Genomic DNA, 20,423 nt, shown 5'->3' on the forward strand with positions numbered 1-20,423 from the left:
CCCCCTTTCACCCCACCTCTTCATTTTTTCTTTTTTTGTGGTCTCTTGGGTCTTCTTGATTTTAACCCAGAAGACAGGCTGAGAACCCTGGCACCAACTGTTGATTTTTATTTTATTTTCAGGGCCGTCAAAAAGGATTGATTGCTGCGGGGACGAAATCGGGCATGCTTCGAAGCATAAGGTAGGTGACAACGTGACATCAACCCCATGGCAATCCTCCCACCTGCATGATACCAGGACCGGCAGTCGATGAGAAAAGCACCTTTCAGTCATTCCAAATATCCCACTGCATCCCCAAGAATCCCATGTCTTCCTGATCGATTTGAATTCTTTACGCGCCCCCAAAACCTCGCATGACCCCCCATGCTGCCAGCAGTGTAACGATAAGCTACCTTATTCTGCAGACCAGGAAGTGCTTTCTTATGTGCTGTACATATCTCAGCGTGTAGAATCCTGGGATCTTGCTTGTCTTGTCTTGCTTGATTCCCCCCTCTCTGCGAATCATAGGTGCGGCGGGGGAGGGGTAGATGATCATTCATGTACATACAGCATGTGGCTTAGGGAGACAAGAGAGCCTAACATAAGGCTGAGCGAGCGTTGAAGAAAACATGGTCCTTGACAACCAACACGTTGTTGATTCTGCAGCCCGTGACAAATTATTCTATACATAATCGTGCCGCATACGGGAATATGTCGGTGTCTTTTTTTCCTCGTGGTTTTTTCATTCTTTTTATTTTAAATCTGGTTTTTGGCGCCTAAATTCGATTGGATGGGTGGTAGGATTCTCTGCTATAGGACTGCTTGAAGCTTGAGGAACTCATGTGAAGAAGTATCATGTGCGCTTTCTTGTTATTTCTGTTTTCTCTTGGTTCTTGGGTAAAGCAGCGGGTGGTTACTCGCAAGTGAGACAATCTAGTAGTTACTACTCGTAAGGATGGATGAAATCAGAGACTCAGGATTCAGAGGATGCTTTCAAAGTACATTTTTCTCTTCAATAATGGGACGAGTAGTTCAGATTAACATAATTCATCTTTGGAATTCTGTAAATTTCTAGGTTTGTTCCCTCTGGACATAAAGCTATGTAGAGCGATTCCTACCAATAAGCGGGCTTCTGTGGTCCAATGGTTAGGATTCCACCCTTCCATACAAATGAGTAAGGTGGAGGTTCGTGTTCGATTCACGGCAGTTGCATACCAAAGAACATCTGTTCTTCTCTTTTTATTTTTATTTTTTTATTTTTTTTTTCTTTTCTTCTTCTACTTCCACGTCTCGTGTTACTGATCACAAGCACCAACTGACTATCTCTACCATTCTCTCTGTGATGCCGTGAAGGAACCTCAACACACCCACCGTATTCCTCACACTCGTTCAAATCATGTATAAAGCTTTTCAATATTATAATTTTAGACGCTGTGAAACAATCAGTTCGCTTGAGGCACCTTATCTTCCAGAGATAGAACTTACCGAACTTCAGCTCCTAAATTTGTCGTGAACGACCTATGCCATAAAGGACCGTGACGCTTGCTTTGCCTGAGTGTATCATGGTAGAGAGATGCCTCCGTACTTTGCTGGCATGCCCTGTGACAGAACGGTCTGGAGTTGCTTGCTAGGATCTTCGTGGGTTCGGGGCCACTGGGAAGAACCAGGCCAACAGTAATCTCCGTTGAGATATGAGCTATTTGTCTCAAATTCACCAAGAAAGGGGCGAGGAGTGTAACTTGTCGTTGAGCTGTTTGGAAGCTGCTTATTTTATCAATCAGACGATAGATCCTTTTGGGGGACATTGGATTCGTGAGATCTCGGTTTGAATGACGACGACAGTATAGAGCTCTATCTAAGTTCTTCTTTGTCACTATGTGTACATAAGAAATTCAAATGTCAGACAGTGGAAGATTTTGAAGGTAATCCGCATGATTGAGACGTCTATTATCGAGCGGAGGTGATCTGGCAGCCAGATGGTTTCAATTGGAGAATAATTGTAAACCTTCTGCCATTCATCATTGTAGCAATATACGGTATGCAAACCGATACAAAGTTCTTTCATTGGCCTGTCTACATTGACTGATGGACCCTATCCTAGTCATCACATTCACAGAATTTGTGTCAAACTCCCCTGGGTTATTTAATATATTTTTCGTCAACATACATACCTACTCAAAACAACCCCTCCCGCTCTCATCTCCAAGTCCGCGCAGGATATTTCGGGGCGTATGTTTCTCCCAAATAGAAATCCCAAGAGCTTACATTTCCCTCAGAGGAATATGCACTGGTCTAGAAGGCAGTCTTGTGTGCGATCCCTCAAATGGGGCCACAGTCGATAGGCTCATGTCAGAGTTTGACTAATCCGCGGATGTAGCCCCAGAACTTGCAGGGCATGAGACTCTCCTCTCTTTAGCCCTGGCGATTCAGAGCAAGCCTCTACCTTTTACCTTCTTGTTCTTTCGTTGTACCATCAGCTTCTTCATATGGAAATGAAATGTGAAGATGATGGAGGATGAATTTGTGGATGAAGCTGCAGAAGAAAATCGTCTGGACAAACAGAGGAGTTTAAAGATAGCGACACAATCACTCGCTTGGTCTTCACTATCAACAGCATTCGCCTCCACAACTTCTGTGGCGATGGCAGTCTCCGCGCTACGATTCAATTTCTCGGATCTCATGACGTCTAATGTCTCGATCAGCCTCTCGCCGGCGTTTGTTGCCATTCTGTGCGACTCTGATGCCTGACGACGTCGAAACGAAACCTTTTTCTAAGCTTTGCTCTTCTACCCGGACGACGTGCTGCAGCACAGGGGGCACCCAAACCACCCCCTCCGTCGCCGCCTGGTCGATGATTGAAAGAGGAGATCTTCCATCTCAATTTTGGGCAACACCGTTATAGCTTTCTTGCGTACAGAAACCTGTGTCTGTACGAAGAACGTTGTGATTGGATCATGACACCTGGTTGCCTAGAGTAATAGTCTGTATGCTCATGGACCAAGATCAGTTCCCCGGAAAAGGTGTGTCTGCAGCCATCATGAGGTTATACATCAGCTGAGGATGCCACGTATATGCTTCTGTTCAAGCTGATAACTAACCTTTAGGTACAGAATAGACAATCCAATCCCCTCCCACCAGCCGTCGGACTAAGCCCTGCTGATAAGCCCATTCGGCACTAGATTCGATCATGCTCCAAAATCCGAGTCGAGGCTCGATGAACAAGAATCTTCAACGATCACAATGGATAGGGGCTGAGCAGCCCTATGGTGGTGGACTGATGTGCCGATCACCTCTCCAACGTGCCCTGACACGATATTTCTAATTCGGTCTCATACTGCCCAACATTTCAGCGCGCTTCAAAAGTACCGTGCCGAACAGCTGCCCCTTCACAGTACACGCAAAAGCGGCCCGAGAAAGAAGAAGAATCCACAGCAGCCATTAGATTCCGGGTCCAGGAGGAGTCTCCAAACCAAACCTGGCCGGTTCGACTTGAAACTTCAAGACGGGCCATCTCACCGCTGTGCGTCTACAGTACAGTAGTCTTTGGCCTGGGCAGATCCTGGAGAAAGAGGGGAGATCCCCGGAAGGCCTGGAGACGGGAGGGAGAAGCGTGACACTAACCACACCTGACAAGAGACCCCTCAGCCGGATGGTGGTCCGCGTCCGCGTTGCGGAGAACATGCCCTTGATTGGGGAGAGCGCAGATCGAGGGAATTCCGCATCGTGGGTCCTGCTGCTGGGTCCTACGATGCAATTTGAAATGCTCAATGTTCATATGGCCTCCAAAGCCACACCGCATATGCGGCCGGAGGGGCTGAGAAAGCGGATTTCAAATTCAGCGCGGGAAAAAAAGGAATGCGGATATTTACGTGTTTCCAGTAGAGAGAGCGGCCGCTGTCGTCGATGGGCGCAAAGCGGGTTGAGTTTGAGAGGGGGGAAGGGGGGAGGGACGGACGACGTGATAACAAAAGTACCGTGCATTTACGAGTAATTTAGCTAAATTGGTCGATATTGGCAGAATTGGCTATTTTAGCGCGCACAAGTAATGGACCGGTAAATAAAGTGCATAAAATGCGCGCTAGGAGGCCGCCGCGAAGGCCCGGTATTTATCCGTATATTAGCGAGTGAGAGCAGAGGAAGCGCAGCCGGGAAGCCTCGCTAAAAAGTACCGCCAGCTCAGGGGTCAGGGGTTGAAAAAGGGGGGAAACTTGACTGGAGCCGGGTCTAGAGAGCCACCAGGGTCCAACGACAGCCCAGGGTGGGAGAAGATTCATTTCATATTTTTGAGATTTTGATATTAAAAGCGTTATCACCATGGTTGACTTTCTCAACGGGCACTGTGCGTGCGCTGCTCCTCATTCCTGAGTGACATTACTCTACTCTAATTTAGCAGCAGTGATGGCGGCAGACGGCCCACGGCTAACAGGATCGAGGGGAATCATGGGCCTGTGTACCGCACCATGTCTTGATACTGTATACACCACGACTACTACTAGGTAGGCCGGCGAGGTACTAGATATGCCCCTTGCAGCCCTGACTCGTCTCTGCTGTTCTCCCTTCCTCCCTTTTCCCTTGAGAGCCGTGGGCTGAGGGTCCATTAGATAGATTTCGAATCCCTTCGTCGAGGACAGACGGGAAGACGCCTCGACTACTGAAACTCTCTCTCGGCCACCTCCAATAATCCCCCGCATCCTGGTCCTCGCTCACCCCCCGCTAATTCATGCCTCTCTAGGCTTTGGACCCGGGACTACTCCGTACGGAGTATTAGATCCACTACTGGGTTTAGGACTGGACAAGCCAAACCCCCCAAGGCGGGGGTTTCCCTGTCTGCTGCACGGTAACACGGGTCCATAGGGGCTCAGGGAGGAAGGCAGATATGTTGTGCGTGCATTAGTGAGCATGACTCCGTGAGTCTTCCCTCTGAGTTACTGATTCCCGCCTCATCTGGGATTAGGGAAAGCAGCCTAGTAGGGCAAGGAAATCCTCCGATTGGGCGTATTGCACGGTGGCGGATACCCGTGGGACCGCCAATAGTAGCCGCCTTTCAAGCTGCAACCGGCTAAGACGATCTCCTCATCTTTCAGACCCCTTCTCCATGGCTTTTGGAATCGCTTCTACCGTCCCGAAGCTTGGACTCGATGCCTAATGAAGTAGGTAGGTAGCCGCTCTGCAAGAACGTTCCTGTGTGACATGTCACCATGTTTTGATTCAATCACCGGCAATCCCCCTTTTACAAGGCAGGGCCAGAACGCCGATGCTCGCCTCAGGTACCATTCTTTGGGACATTGCTGGGGTGGTGATGATTGCCTCCCGAGGCATTGAATGGATTGAGCAAGAAAACGTGGTATCTGATACGTGCGCTCGCAATACTAATACAAAGGAAATGTATGCAAACTTCAGCCCAGCAAAGATGCGTCTACAGCACTTTCCGTAGTCCATCCCAGAAAGCCCCAGTGCGATGAATCCCATATCCGCAATTTCGTAAATATCTTCAAATTAGTGATGAAAGAAAATCATTAATTTCCCGACGCCCAGGCTGCCTGTTGCTGCTGTTGCTGTTGCTGCTGCTGCTGGGTCTCGAAAGTCATATGCTGCTGCGGTTGTTGAAACTGCAAATGCGAATGCGAATCCGAACTGACATCACTTGCCGTTCTGCTCCTAGCATGTTCCATGATCGGGGGTGTGGTAATGGCAGAAATTTGGGCCGTGGTGTCACCATCGTGCAAGCTGTGGCCTCTACTCTCCCCTCCGTCCGACCAATCTCTCTGGCTCATGCCCCACCTGATTTCGTACTCGGGAATGTAAGACGCATCATCGGGATACATCTCGTGCCACTTTTTTTGCACTAACTCCTTGGGCCACTTCTCGGCGCAGCCGTACTTGGGCATGTTGTTGGCGATGGTCTCCCATTTTGCCTTATCGTATTCCTCCCAAGCCAGAGTCAGCGCCTGTTCCTGTCAACGCGTTAGAAGATGCAATGAAGACTGGTAGTTTGGGTGATAGAATGGAGGAGTGGATTACGTTACCTCGGAGCGTGTCCAAACACGCAGTCGTTCGACCAATCTCTTTTTCCTCATCTGTAGAGCTGGCACTTTCATTGTCTTTCCAGTTTGCTCCTTGAATCTGATGGCCACCTCCTTCCACGGGAGGTTCTCTTTCTCCGTGAGCTGTATTAGAACCTTCTCTTCGGAGCTCATATCGCCTGATAGAACAATCTCTCCATCTTGAGAGTCCCTTCCAGCTTTCCTTTTGCGTCGAGGTGCTAAAGGCCCTATGGTTTCAGGAAATGCCGTATGGACTGTTGTTGCGGAGCCTGGGGAATTTGGCCTAATATAATTCTGATGGTAGCAATCATCCTCTTGCTTGATAACTGGCCGCAACGACAGCGGGTTCGGTGTTGAGAGGAGGATAGGGGTCTGATTGGGCCCTCTGTAGCCCTGATTAACCCGAGGAGGTGTGTTGTGTCGGGATTGTTGGCCATCGATATTAAGGCCACTGACAGAGTTCATATTGGAGCTGGAATTCATGCTCGGGGATGATTCTGAAGCAGAAACAGGCATTGCTGAAACACCAAACGACCCAAAATATGGCGAGCAGCAAACCGCTGGCGTGGTCGAGAAAGAACTGTCCGCGGTGGAGACATGAAGTGCACAGTTGGGATCCTTAGGCTTCATTGAACTTCGAGGCCGATACTCTCTGTTGCTATATTCCTCATCAGGTCCCAAGAAAGGATAGTTGGGCGACATCCCCGTCGGTGACAAGTCGATGTCTAAATCCTTTTGTACCGGGAGTCCTGATGTGGTAGAGATGGGTGGAGATTGTGTCAGAGATACGGGCGTTATTAGAGACGAGTCGTAGTGGATGGGCAAGTTAAATGAGGAAACCTGAATGATATTGGTCAGAAAATGTTTGTGGCTGTGTTATATCTGCAAGCCATGGGAGGAGAGAGAGTCTCTCTTGGGACACATACGGGTGTGTACGGACTCAAATCCTGACCATGTATATGTGTTCTACCGGCATGAACTGAAAATAAGGACTCTCCCATTGCAGACATTGGTGTAAATGGCTATTCTGCCCCAAGATATGCTTGGATTATGTGAGTATGAATGTGCGCGTGTGGGGTGACATGAACGTTGAGAGTAGTAGATGGGTCTGGGGAATTCGGCGATAGGTCGTAGAGCGTGGTAGGGTTGGATGAAAGATCAAGACGACATCAACCCCGAAGCATTTATCTCTGGTCCATATAGCAACGAACCGGAGAGACTGCTCATGATATCAAACTCCAGTCGTCCTAAAAGTCCAGCATGCAGCAAGAGAGCCTCGCTATTTTGGGGTGAAGCAGCATGAGGTAACAGCAATGCCGGTATGGCCTACAACTTTATCCACATCAGAGGCACAGCAAGGGCCAAGGCAAGGCCAGGAGCTGTGGGTTGCGGAAATGGCCGCTTTAGAGGGGGGCAGTGAGTAGAGCTGCTTTAAAGGGGAGGGTTGCACATATGCATCATAGGCGCCGACGCCTTTTGGACCGGGAAGCGAGAACAGACACGGTACTTGTTGACGGGGGGGCGGGAATGATTTGGCAGCACTTCCGCCACCCATGTCGCCCATGGGCAATAATCGCAAATACCTGCGCTCAAGGCGCTTGTTTGATGGTCAGAGCTGACTGCGGGGGGTTCGTAAACGATGCGTAGGGCAGAGCACTGTAACTTGTAAGGATTGCCCGGGACCGACTGTTCGACGGCTCGAGCTACCGCGATAGAGGTCTGAACACTTCAGAGAGACAAATACAAATGCTTGCCTCGGCCCTGGGCGTGGGTGCTTGTGATTGGACGTCTATCTGGATGCATTGGTGCCATCGACATCTCAAATACTGGAGCCCCGGCCATAGTCTGGCTGTCTGCTCTGCTAGTACTAGGACGTCCTCGGTCAGCCTCGCCGGAGTCAAGGCGCTGTACAGTACTGGCCGGGCCAGGAGACGGACAGGCCCGGATGGCTTCTGCGCCACGCAGAAAGGGTACAAGTGTTTCGACGAGACGGTACCCTCGCTCGTAACGTGACTGACAGACCCTGTGTGCCAACGCCCGTCCCGACAGTATGGTTCTTGGTTCTGCCGCGGGATCCTTTCGCCCAGGATTGTTGGGCCGACCGCAAATCAAAGGGTGCGACGGTGGAGGAGGCATGGATCAGAGCGGAGCCTTGTGCGGCGCAGTATCGTGAGTTGTCGAGTAACCGCGCGCCTTCGAGATTTGTGATTTGTGTGCACTGTGCAGTCACGGAACAGGGGCGGCCCTGGTCGTATATAGTGCTCGTAGTGTCCAAAGTACTGTGCATTGTGCACATGGTGCCCGGATACAGCTACTGTATAGGTGTGCATCGTGTGGCCAAGGACAATATACCCGATGAGGAAAAGGATGCAGAAGACCTCGTTGATGTCCACACTGCACTGTACTTTTGCTCCACAGCAGTAGTACAGTAGATGTGCATCATTCGGCCGCCAGATCCAAGCGCCTGTTGGAAGATTTCGTGTATTTGCCGACCTTGGCCAACAGGTGTTTGACGCCGACATGCCATGCCAATGCCATCATGAAGTCGCGAACTGCTACAGAGCAATGTCCAGATGTCTGTCCAAGGTCTGCCCAAGGTCTATCCCAAGGCCTCTGAGTGTGATGGTGGTTGCATTGCCCGCACAGCGCTTCCTGAAAGCCCGCTGCTCTCGACCATCGTGTACGTGTTGAGCCTAATGGAAGACTCCAAGATCAACTGATACCTAGGTAGATCCTCCAAGGGAGTGATGGTTCCTTCCCTGAGTCTATCCCGGTCGACCGTGACTTCTTTCCAACGGGCTGATTTGCGGGGCGGAGAATCAGAAGCGCGCCAGTGCCGCCCTCACCCCCCAGAATCTGCGGCAATCGTATACTGAAAACATAGTTCGTCTGAAAGATCTAAGTTCAGTGGCTTAGTTCAAGCATTATTCTCCGTGACACCAGCCACCATCCTCCGAGGCAGATGTCCTCCTTATCACCACCCCATATTCGAATCTACCTGTTTGGAGTAATATTATAGGCTGAGTAAGTGTGCCCCATGAGATCAAGGGAAGCCATGTACGGACCTTTCCGGTTAACACTCGTCTCCTGAAGTCGAACCAATAGCAAGAGCAACATTGACATGTTCGCCAGGCCAGTCAGTCATCCGGCCCGAGGCCTCCCATGCAATCCATCACACGTCTCTATAGACGGCCGCAAAGGAGGCCGGCCTAACTGTACATCCGGATGTGCACAGCAAAATCAATACCACGTTGATATCGTGCCAATGAGGAATGCTCTCTATGGACAGCTGGCTTCCCTCCTGGGCTGATATACCTGTTCGAGTAGCTATGGTACCGGTGGAGGCCAGAATCGAGGCCTAGTCACCAAAACTTCATTCGCCGTCACTGAGAAAGCCTCACGAGATTTGTGTCTTATCACAATAGACCACTTGGCCATAATATTTCCCTAGGCGGGGTACTACTGTACTGCCAATTGTCGGTCGGTCCATGTGGAGCTTGACCGCTCTACCAGTTGGCAAAAGTGCATGGAAGAAGAGGGCAGCGCACACCTCGGCCACCTAGACGACCCAAATCACTTTCACAACTCGAACTCGACAGGAAGTATAACTAGATTATCGGAAGAAAAGGCACAGGTTCCAGTCAAGGCCAGGTCCTCTTGTTTGACCAACCCATGACCTAGCCAGGTATATTGCCAGTAGAACTGTGAGGGTTAGGCGACCACATCCGGGATGATCGACAAAGCTGTGAGCCCTCTGGACGAGAGAGAACGGTCCTCCACATGGGTCGGTCTGATGAGCAATTTGGAACTAACAGTATTTCTCGAGGATGCCAGGAAGGATTGGAGGTGTATGCACGCATCCATGAAAGTGACTTAACCAGTATGTGTCATTCCATCTTTGGGAGTGGCGATGACGTTTTGTGAGACTTCCTAGGCAGACTTTGAAAGTTCTTCCCCTCATGGCCGTCCGCCTCGGACTGCGGAGGATCGGCTCGAAGGCAACAAAGATACAAGGCTCCACACAGGATGACTGGTCTACATTTGTAAGACTTAGACCCAAGGATCTCTCCCCGTATGATAGCAAAACGTGATACGTGAAGAGCTGCAGGAGCGTGGCTAGGTTACAGGTGAGTGCAACTGTGAGAACCGTGTCAAGAACTGCAGGAGCGTGGCTAGGTTACAGGTGAGTGCAACTGTGAGAACCGTGTCAAGAACTGACTACGAACGGAACCAGAACATCCCCTAACAGCAGATAGGCATTTTGAATTTTTGAGACAGGGCAGAAGGCCCAAGTCAGAGCAAAAAACGACAGGTTTCTACTCCTCGATGCACCCTCATGATAGAAACGATCGGTTTCGAAACAATTTGATTTCGAATAATAGGGCAGCTCTGCAAGCACTCTTGTAGAAACTGATGTCACGCGGGGCATAGTCGCTCGCATTTCAAAATGCCCTTGTAAATCATCTGGTCACTTGACTATTCGGGCTTGCTGATCTCTATATTTACTCATTCCTGGTAAGACTCCTTTGCACTCCTGTTATTGTGATTAAGTCCTTTCATAGCAATGCATGATGGAGAGTCTGAGTCCGATGGATTCAAGACACTTGGCTGTTCAGATTCCCTCATTTCTGTATCGTTTCCTTTCTGTTTTGATATGTCGCTCTCCTTGCCGTTATTGATTCGCTCCACAGGTAGCAGCGCGCGGGGAGAGAAGCTCCTATGTCCATCGATCGAACCGACTCGGTCAGATGGTTTCAAGTCACTTGACTTCCCAAAAAATTTGAATAGAAAGGCTTTCTACCCTCTTCTCCAAACATCACAAAATATATTCGCGGCATCGCTCAATATATATCTCTCTAAAGAATGTTGATAGCTCGTCAGCGAGACCATAACCCCGGTCCCCGACCCACGATCATAACAAGACCGTTTTGACGACCCGACTCGGCTCCGGCGTCGACGTGTACGACTTTATAGGGCCAAGTCAATAAACAAACGGATATGAAGCAGATAATCGCGCAAGCCAAACAAAGCAAAGACCATTTTGCAAATCGGGGCCTCGTGTTTCGCGTCCCCTCTGTGACGAAGTTGGGAAGCACACGCCCAATTAACTCAAGTCAGCAAGCATGAAAGAAAGAATGGAAAAACCAAGGTACAAAGTAGAAAGGCGGAAAATTGTGGAAAGATATAGGATACCTTCCAGGCTTCCTAGCTGAGACGAAAACCAGGAGCCGTACCCATGTCTGGTCACGAAAATCCCTCATCTCCGGCGTAGAGAAAATGGAACGACTGGAGATAAATATGGAATAAGAAAAAGAGCGGCCAAAGTCGCAGATCAACAAGGAGTTCTTGTATTCCCAATGTACTTGCACGGGGAGGATGCGTCGTCGGAGGCGGTAGGTACCTGTGCCTCACCGCTTGAATCTCACGACTCCAAGACGAAAAAAATGCAGGAATCCAGAACTTCAAATAAGCATTCCTCGAACAACTTTCGTCTCTCCCGTCTATTCTCGACCGGGAAAGAAAAAGCCACCTGCGACTAACAGGGTATTGTGGTAAGGATATGCTCGGTTCTGCGGACCGACCCGTACGCGTTTACCGCCATCTCGATCTAGCCGCGCGCGGCGCTGTCATCTCCCCCAGATCCGCGAGTATTACTTCTCTGGCTTACAGTGTGGTCCAGGGATCCAGGAATCGAGCGATCGTTCAGATGCTTATGGCGATCCGCCATCTGATTTTGCCATCCTTATAGTGGTTGTGTAGAGAGCGGCTTGTGGCTTTTGCGCAACCGCTCCTGTACTCACGGCTCGGTTCAGTGACCTCACCCGAAGAGATTCTTAAACACCAGCATTCGTAGGATTTGATCTCTCTCTTTTTTTAGCAGCAATTCTTTGTCTCAGCTAGTGATAGCTTAATATCATTCGTTGAAATGTTTCGATGACAATAAATTTGGGATTGTAGACAAGCCATTGGATATCCGAAGTTGGCCCCTTGCTTTGACCCCTCGGCTATATGTCAGGTATCGGAGGTAGTGCTTCCCAAGGCTTAAGTAATATATTGACATAAAACTCTCGTTGGGCTCACTTCTCATATTTCCGTTACAAATCCCTCCTGTTAGACTGTTCAGTAGTCATATACTCTCCCAGCAAATATCCCTTTCATACCCTATGCGATATCGAAAATTTGTCGAAGAGTGACTACCACCCAGATATTTACAGTTTCCAAAAAATCCTCAGAACAAGTTCTAGCCCCTTCTTTACCTTGATGGCAAACCATGTCCACTATCTCCCCGCTTGCAGAATAGGCGAATCGAGGGCTATGCTGCAGATTCCTTGGCAGAGCCCTTCAGTATCAGGCTCAAAGTTTGGCAACTTGATCACTGCGTGATATGTGGCTTCTCTATCTTGGCAAGTACATAATTGGGATCATTTTCACCTTTTTTGACGGCTACCAGGAGGAAGTCTCTCGAGATGATCCTTCCATGAGCAAGATCAAGCCACGAGCAGGAGGAATACAGGGAGCAGATGAAGTAAAATCCGTATCATGTCTTCATAATGCGATCTCAATTCAATAGAACGGGCTCTGGCTGGGCCTGGACGATCTTTGGAGATGCATCCCCGCGCTAGTGAGCGTCAGATTCATAGGTGCTTGCTGCCGTGGAGCTTTCCTCTACCGACAGCGGAACAAAGCCAATTTTCTCGTCGATGAGGGATTGGTGATTCGTGCTCTGAAATGAGTAGTACATAGCAGGAACAACAAAAGCAGAAGGAACTAAACTCCAGGACCAAGGCTCGGATTTTGGACCGCGGGACTTTGTTGTCCAATGTTGAGCGAACTTGACCTGCCTTTCTTCTCCTCGCTCACAGCATGATCATCCGTGCATTTGCAGCTTCTCACCCGACCGTACTAGTCAATTTAGAGCCAGTGAGAGCCGACAGGAAAGCTCTACATGCGGCGGTAATCTTATGGGAGGGATCGGAAGTCCGACAATCATATGTCTGATGAAGAGCTCGGGACCTCGGGTAAGTTCCTCATAATGTCTTCGGAAAGGTCACGAGCATCAACAAAATTTCCGACTTCCAAAACCATCCACGGGAGTGCCGCGATGTATAACCGACGTCCTTTTTTCCAATGAGTTGCAAGGGTTGCTCGAGAGTCACGGAGCCGCCAGGCACATGGATCTTCAAGTATCGGTCTTAAAACTGCTGGGAAAACTTTCATGCTACCGACCGAGACTTCAATATATTAGAGGAACTGCGCGGATCTCGTTTGACCTACTGCAAAGTGTAAGTTCAGCTATGTAGGGTGGACACTCTGGATGGAATTGAGGGAGGGAGCTGAGGGACGTCGCTCTTTTGCATATCATCATCACCTTGGAAGCAGGGTATATGTATATAGATAATGGAAAAGCAGTCACATACGACCACAGACTGAGGAGAACTGGGCATCCCGTCCGCTCTGCCATACATAAGCCTCAGATCGGTAGATTAGTAGTTGGGTGGGTGACCACCAGCGAATACCTACTGTTGTATGTCCTCGTTTCTTTTTTTCTTTTTTTCCCTCTTTTTTTCTTTTCTTGGACGCTCCCAGCATTACATGAGTTCATATGGCTGCGACCAAGTGTTCGAATCCATCATCAAGCCTTTGGACCCTTGGGAAGCCCAGCCGAGGAGCATCTTTCTAGGTATATCCAAGGATGCTCCCTTCAACTTAGCTCTGAAGTCCTGAATCTCACCCATCGAAAGACGACGGTCTGGTGACGGTTGCACAAAAGAGGCCCGAAAACCCTACCATCCGTACTCTTGAAGATTCAACCCACCCTCGACTATTTAATATGTCAAACAACCAAACAACTCATCGAGCGCAATCATGGCAAAGAGAGTATGTACCTGTGGTCCCTCAATAGGATTTCAAATTCCATCCTAATCACAGGATGTATATCAAGATTTCAAACCCTTCAATTCCTCCTGGTCCAAGCAGTCATTTGGAGACCCTGCAATGTGAACGAGAAGAGGCATAGAGGTCGACATACTCCCGGGCTAACAAAGTATCATCCTAGAACGGTTGAACGATGAATTAGCAAGTCTTGCGCTTCAGAATGGTATCTCATACAAGATAACCTGACACTCTGAATTTCAAGGGGACTCAAAATTGCTGCATGTCCTTTGTCCTTGTCGTCGTGTGGACAAGAAACTCTGGGTTGGAACTGTACAGGAGATGATTTGAAAAAGATTATTTGAAAAAGATGATTTGAAAAAGATGATTTGAAAAAGATGATTTGAAAAAGATGATTTGAAAAAGACGATCCGCAAGAAGAAGATTCAAGAACCTCAGAACCTCTCCCACAACTACGATAAAAGAAAGCTTTATAGTTCTTGCCTTCAACATAGTCTGATCTCTTACTGAATCCTGAATATATTAAGAATTCTTTATATTATTATAAACAGGATAGAGGAGGAGTATGGAAACACCGCTGTAACTTGTAACCAGCTCAGAATCATTTCCTTCCTGGATGCTCACTCAAGCTGGAGCTTTGACGTGTTGACTTTATCTACATCGACACAACACGATTATGGATCAAATACCGAGAAAACCTTTGTCTTGATAAGGAGTACTTTTTGCTGTCTTACATGTTATTTTGTGTGAAGTTGTGAAGGTTGGATAGATCGATCTTTGGAGAGGAAGAAGTTGCAGCACTGTCGGTCGTCGGCCCCAAAAAAAGCGCGAAGCGAGCCCTTCTCGAAAAAAGCAAAGGAAAAAGCAAAGGGGAAAAAAAGAAGAAAAAGGAAGAAAAAGGAAGAAAAAGGAAGAAAAAGGAAGAAAAAGGAAGAAAAAGGAAGAAAGAAGAAAGAAAAAGGAAGAAAAAGGAAGAAAAAGGAAGAAAAAGGAAGAAAAAGGAAGAAAAAGGAAGAAAAAGCCGCCCGAAAAAAGGATCCCTACAAAGGAAAAAAAAAGCCAAGTCCCAAAAAAAGAAAAATCCCAAAAAAGAAATTTGTGTTCATTAATCGGGGTGTTCCCCGATTCGCAGATAGTTGCGGCTTCTGTGGATCGAACACAGTGCCTCCAGATAGGACTGTCTGAAGTTGACTTCAGTCTGGCGCTCTCCCAAGTGAGCTAAAGCCGCTTGGTGTTTGTTAGTAGCGAATGCTTATTGAGATCCTTTAGGTGTGTGACATCGAGGCGTTTTGCCGAGGTTGCATTTTCGGTACTCTTTTTTGTTTTTGGCGGGGGGGGGGGAGGGGGGGTGGGGGCGGGGGGTCTCCTGAGGGTTGAAAAGGTTGGCGTTTGGTTATTTGGTGATTGGAACTTTTTTTTTAATATTTAAATGAGAAGAGTTGTTATTCTTAAGTGCGTCAGAATCCAGTATCTACATACCTATCAATTGCCTTTACGCTCTAGGCGGAATTTAGTATCAGGGAGGACGTTAATAGAAGTTGGAAAAAGAATCAGGAGAAATGTAACCGTTCGCCGATAGGTATACTTCAAAAGAAAAAGCTCTGTTAGAAATAACAGGTGACTCAAGGTATGTATACACAGGTAAAAATTATACACCGATCTTAAGAGGGTGAGAAATGAATCCAACCGTTCAACACTCCCAAGATGAGCGTGCAACAAAAGCCATCGTATCACGTGATGCTAATTCTATCACCGTTCAACACTCTCATGACAAGCACCGATGCGATGTGCAACAAAAACCTCCCCTCTTGTATCACATGATGCTAATCAGATCGCCATCAAAAGCAACGTTCAGCATTCTCACGACAAGCGCGAATGCGATGTGCAACAAAACGTCCCTCCCCTCCCACACCACGGGCCTATCTCACTCATATCACGTGATGCTAATCCTATCGTCGTCGAAACCATCTTCAGCACCTCTCATGTCAAGCACTGATGCGATGTGCAACAAAACCCCCCAACTAGTGACACGTGATGCTAATCCCATCGCCATCGAAGCCATCCCATGACAAGCGCCAATGCGATGTGCAACAAAACTTCCCTCCCCCCCTTTTTCCCTCGCCTGCCTCCCCCACCCAACACTTTCTCCTTTCTTCCCCTTTCTTCTACAGCGTAGGAAATCAGGCCTAGTTATAGGAGCAGCAGCTTCTCTTTATGGACCAATAGAACTACCTATAGTAAGAGAAGAATGGAAAAACCTATGTTTGATTTGATTATCATACAGTACATAATTAAAAGTCGTAAGCTGAAGATTTCGTACAATAAGCATAAATTTTTGAATCGAGCTAATTTCCAGGGGTATTTCGTCCGTCATGCCATAACCTTACGGCCTCTAAAACCTTCAAAACATTGGAGCCTGCTAATATTTTGTGAGGAAAGGAGAGGGGCTTCCAATGTCCCCTCCCTGCCGTGTCCGTGCCATGCAGTCTTGCTCCGCTCCGCTTGATTTTCCTTACGGTACGTTTAGGGCCCTGTATTGCCCCTTGTCATCTTTTGCAAAGCACAGCCTTGGAAAAGTATCAAGAAATTATCCCATCCCATTCGCCTCTAGACCCTGAACCGCTGCATAAGAATAGGGAAAGTCGACCAGCCCATCCAGCATCCAATTCAGCGGATCAAAAACCTCATAGTTACTCTCGTTATACCCCACGCTTCCTGCAATCATGCTACTAGACGACAACCCATGATTGGGAGTCACTGCTCCGGCTGCTGCCAAGAGTTGGTTCTGCAGCTGATGTGAAGGAGGCATTAATGTGGAGTCGAGGTGCGTGGAGGATGCTGAGGACTCCGCTGCACTGTCAGGGTTCGTCGGATTTTTCGTCGCTGCTGTGCGGTCGGAATTAGATACACGGTTACATAAGTCAACAGATAGGGGCTTGCACAGACCTTCAAGATTTCCTCTTCCCTGAGCCTGGAACTCTTCTCGCCACCTCCAGGTAGAGTCAAATACTAAACTCATACTCATCCTACATCGTACTTTGAGCTGCAAACTATCATCTATCACAGTCTCCGTTTCCTGGCCATTAGCATTGCTTTGTGCCTGTAAGCTACGGGCTTCCACACGTGCACCATTCCACATTTGTACCATGAGTTCGGCAAGCCTCCACGGGAGGTCATTGCTGATGATGCTCATGCTTCTGATAGCTTGGATAGTGCGATGGAAGAGTTGACGCCCGCGCTCAAATTCAATTTCTCTAGCGAAAAATGAGCTGGTTAATTTGAGCAGCGCAAAGCAGGCGGCCACTATCATCTGCCGTATATAGTTTGTGGCAAAACGGAGGATGCCACCGCTCAGATTATTATCTGGCGAGGGGGTTTCGAGCTCGAAGACGAGATCAAGGAACGCTAGCACTGCCCGCCATAACCCCATCAAGTCGTCCATGTAACCTTGTGTGGTACTGGAGTCGAAGAATGCGGACAGGCGCAGGTGTAGGCCGGCGGCTTGGAGATGAAGGTTGACGATAGGTGATAAGTCCTGCCGCGATAGAATGGAGACTTTGAGTTCGTTGAACTCTCGACGATATACTCTAGTTAACATCGCTCTAAGCTCATCACCTGCCACACCTCGAGGATCACTGGCGTTGCTGTACATCTCTTTTGAGACTTTGTCACAGAAACGTTCAATCTGAAGTCGAGCCTCAAGTTCCGGGGATAATGTAAACGGCCCATCGTCACCCGGCCTGATTGCAAGCGTCCAATCGTATAGAGTCGAAGCAGGTTGGCCATAACCTGTGCCCACACTCTGTGCAACGATATTGCATACTGCCCAAGTCACGACCCTATCATGCAACTGCTCCCTGTTAAGATCCACGGAGACGCGCGAGAAGTCTTGGGTATGACTCGGGCGATGAAGGCCAATGCCTGTCGCCGCTTTCATCATAACACCACTCAGGATGTGTGTGGGATCTGTCGATGTAGTGCTCGTCGGCAAAGGCCAGGTGCAAATCAAGCATAATGCCTTGACTACGTAATGGTTGTTAGGTACCTCCCCAATGGTTGTCCAAAGTAGCCTCGTTACGGGGCCAGAGAGGTTTGTTAGGAGATGTGGATCGAGGGTGTGGCGGCGAGCAGCTACTGTGATGATAGTCCAGAATAAGAGTGGGTGTTGTTGATAGTACACATCGGGTGCCTGTGAGGGGTTGAGAAAGGGGAGGTACGGATGATAGCAACACCAGAACTCATTGAAGAGATGGTTGATAGCCTCTTCTGTCAACCCAACATTCTCAATCTCTCTCACGATTCTCGGCATGTTGTATGATCCGCCTTGTTTAAGGTGTAGGAGAGAGGACACAGCCTCGTCCGATCCCATATATGACTGGTTATCTCTCGAGTACATCCCATTCGCCATGGGCGACTTCATCTCCTCGTCATCCTCTACGATGTACCCTTGAGCCTGCGCTCTTTGTAACTGGTGCTGCAGGCGTTCTATTTGCTTCTCCATCTCGGCATGTTTGCTCCTCTTGCCTACGCGCTTGAAATTTGATTCGATTTTGCATTCGAGCTTCAATCGATTGCATCGTGAGCACGTCGTGAACGGATCCTGGACAACATCGCAGCGCAACTATAATTCCAGAACATCAGCCTCATTGTCATTCCATAATTGCAACATCGTCGCCTCGTCGTCATGTCGAGTCGAGTCGTTCTTTTTATTCTGTTAGCAATGATGACTCACTTTCTGCTGCCGGCACTCATTGCAGGCTCTCTTCACGCCGGGCTGCCTCTTCTTGTTCTCTTCTTCGTCGCCTTCCTCGCCTCCGGTGCCAGGACTGCTTTCGAACTCAGCACCGTTGCGCTTCCTCTTGTAGCTGCCACCTGCTGTGCCAGGCCTTGCGCTCGTTGTGGGACTTGCCGCCCCACCACTCACATGTACGCCTTCCATGCGCGCGCATGTATGGGTTGGGGCCGTTGGAAATCGTCTATCAGTGAGCCCTGGCTAACACCGGCAAAGCTGTTTGTGTCGCGGTCCAGGACTCCCGCGATATCGGGATCAACAATCAGTGGGAGCGACGCCTACGGTAGAGGGGTTGAGAAGTGCGGAGGCTCTCGCATTTTGCCTCCCCATACAGGACTCCATAGCATTTCTCACGGCAGGGCGCCAGGCCGGAAAAGGCATGTTAGACGAGCATAGCATAACGGCTGGCCTGGGGAACTTTTTTCTCTTACCTAAAACGCTCCTCTTCCTTGCGTGGCACTCCTTTTAGCCATCGAAGCACGGATAGGGCGTGGTTATAGCTATCAAAAACTATCGCCATCTCTTGTTGTTCAACTCATCCGTCGTGAAAGGATGGCCTCGAAGTCGAAGCGGGAGTTGATCCAAGGACCCCTGCGTCCTCCTAGACCGACCCCTCTGAGTCTGTCCTATTCTCAACCACCAGCATCGAAGAGCGAGGTATCCGTGAGAAATAAGGAGGCGAGCGTTCCAGGTGAGATGACATTTCTTGGCTGTTCCATGCCAGATTCATATTAAGTAAAAAAAAAAAAACAGTGGTCGAATTTTCATCTCGAGCTGTCCCCCAGCCTTTTCTTGACCCATCGATCATCCAGCGTCGAATCCAAGCCGCAAAGCAGCAAGAGATTGATCATGAGAGAAGATCCAAGCTGGGAGGATCATCCTCGTCTTCTCAACGTCTCTGAAGAAGCATGAGACTCCCCGCATCACGCTCTCTCCGTTATCACATGATACGCGGAACTGCACTGCGGGGTTACAAGGGGTCCTGCTCTTCCCCCTTTCCCAGACTCGGCTTCTTTCGATGCCATAAACACGTTCATTGCTCATGAAGATGAAGATCTTCCGCGTCTCATGATATTATGGCCCCTGCAGATTTACACCTGGCCATCACCGGACAGCCTGAATCATGTCTCTACCCCGCATGCCGACTTGCATTTATCCATACCTACCTTGGGTATAGTCTAGAGTGTTCCGGTTCCTTGTGATCTTCTTGTGATCTTCCGGAGTTGAGGGCTCCAATGGGGAACTGTTGCTGTAGATCAGAGGGTATTGACCCGGGCTTCATCATATCATATACATGAAGCTACATACATGAAAGTATGAAGGCGTGTGTTGTCCGTCTATGCACTGCGTTGCCAGGATGCCGCATGAAGTACCTACCTTGGTGGAATGCCTTTTCCCGGATAAGCCAGGCTTAACCGCAACGTTGAGACCCCTAGCATCTGACCGTTTGTTTATGTCTCGCTTTAGACAATCAGATGAACCCACGGTCCTTGTCCTCATGATTCAATAATTGAGTGGCTTTCAGGGCAGATAATAAGGATAGGCAGGGTTAGAGTACTCGTCTTGCAATAATGATAGAAAGAGAAAGATTCAGCTATGCATGAATCGTAAAGCCCGGAACTTTCTTTTGATGTGCCATTCTCCAGTGATATGAGTGTTGTCAAATTACGGTGTATAAGGTAGATAAGTCCCGAGTCGTGGCACCACCGGACCTC

The 20,423-nt window shown here is 48.8% G+C and overlaps 5 protein-coding genes across 5 annotated transcripts; 3 read left to right on the forward strand and 2 right to left on the reverse strand.

Moving 5' to 3' along the window:
- Positions 1-5,054: 5,054 nt before the first annotated feature.
- Positions 5,055-7,420, reverse strand: M430DRAFT_128880 (hypothetical protein). Its single transcript, XM_024862084.1, has 3 exons — positions 6,950-7,420; positions 6,006-6,863; positions 5,055-5,933 (listed from the first exon to the last, which is right to left on the reverse strand). The coding sequence occupies exons 1-3, from the start codon at positions 7,031-7,033 to the stop codon at positions 5,496-5,498; spliced, it is 1,380 nt and encodes a 459-aa protein (XP_024717091.1). The 5' UTR covers positions 7,034-7,420; the 3' UTR covers positions 5,055-5,495.
- On the forward strand, positions 7,014-8,455 carry M430DRAFT_271550 (hypothetical protein; the record flags this gene model as incomplete). The annotated part of the gene is made up of 4 exons (XM_024865534.1): positions 7,014-7,439; positions 7,487-7,526; positions 7,694-7,993; positions 8,044-8,455. Exons 1-4 carry the CDS (start codon positions 7,337-7,339, stop codon positions 8,453-8,455), a joined length of 855 nt encoding a protein of 284 aa, XP_024717092.1. The 5' UTR covers positions 7,014-7,336.
- A 7,032-nt stretch (positions 8,456-15,487) lies between these two features.
- M430DRAFT_188337 (hypothetical protein) lies at positions 15,488-16,075 on the forward strand. Its single transcript, XM_024863964.1, has one exon. The coding sequence runs from the start codon at positions 15,593-15,595 to the stop codon at positions 15,983-15,985; it is 393 nt and encodes a 130-aa protein (XP_024717093.1). The 5' UTR covers positions 15,488-15,592; the 3' UTR covers positions 15,986-16,075.
- A 387-nt stretch (positions 16,076-16,462) lies between these two features.
- Positions 16,463-19,027, reverse strand: M430DRAFT_188328 (hypothetical protein). The gene is made up of 3 exons (XM_024863963.1): positions 18,649-19,027; positions 16,863-18,537; positions 16,463-16,802 (listed from the first exon to the last, which is right to left on the reverse strand). The coding sequence occupies exons 1-3, from the start codon at positions 18,853-18,855 to the stop codon at positions 16,504-16,506; spliced, it is 2,181 nt and encodes a 726-aa protein (XP_024717094.1). The 5' UTR covers positions 18,856-19,027; the 3' UTR covers positions 16,463-16,503.
- A 233-nt stretch (positions 19,028-19,260) lies between these two features.
- Positions 19,261-19,610, forward strand: M430DRAFT_22927 (hypothetical protein; the record flags this gene model as incomplete). Its single annotated transcript, XM_024864795.1, has 2 exons — positions 19,261-19,399; positions 19,462-19,610. 2 exons carry the CDS (start codon positions 19,261-19,263, stop codon positions 19,608-19,610), a joined length of 288 nt encoding a protein of 95 aa, XP_024717095.1.
- Positions 19,611-20,423: the final 813 nt, after the last annotated feature.

Source organism: Amorphotheca resinae, assembly GCF_003019875.1.
Source record: "Amorphotheca resinae ATCC 22711 unplaced genomic scaffold M430scaffold_13, whole genome shotgun sequence".
Lineage (NCBI taxonomy): Eukaryota > Fungi > Ascomycota > Leotiomycetes > Helotiales > Amorphothecaceae > Amorphotheca > Amorphotheca resinae.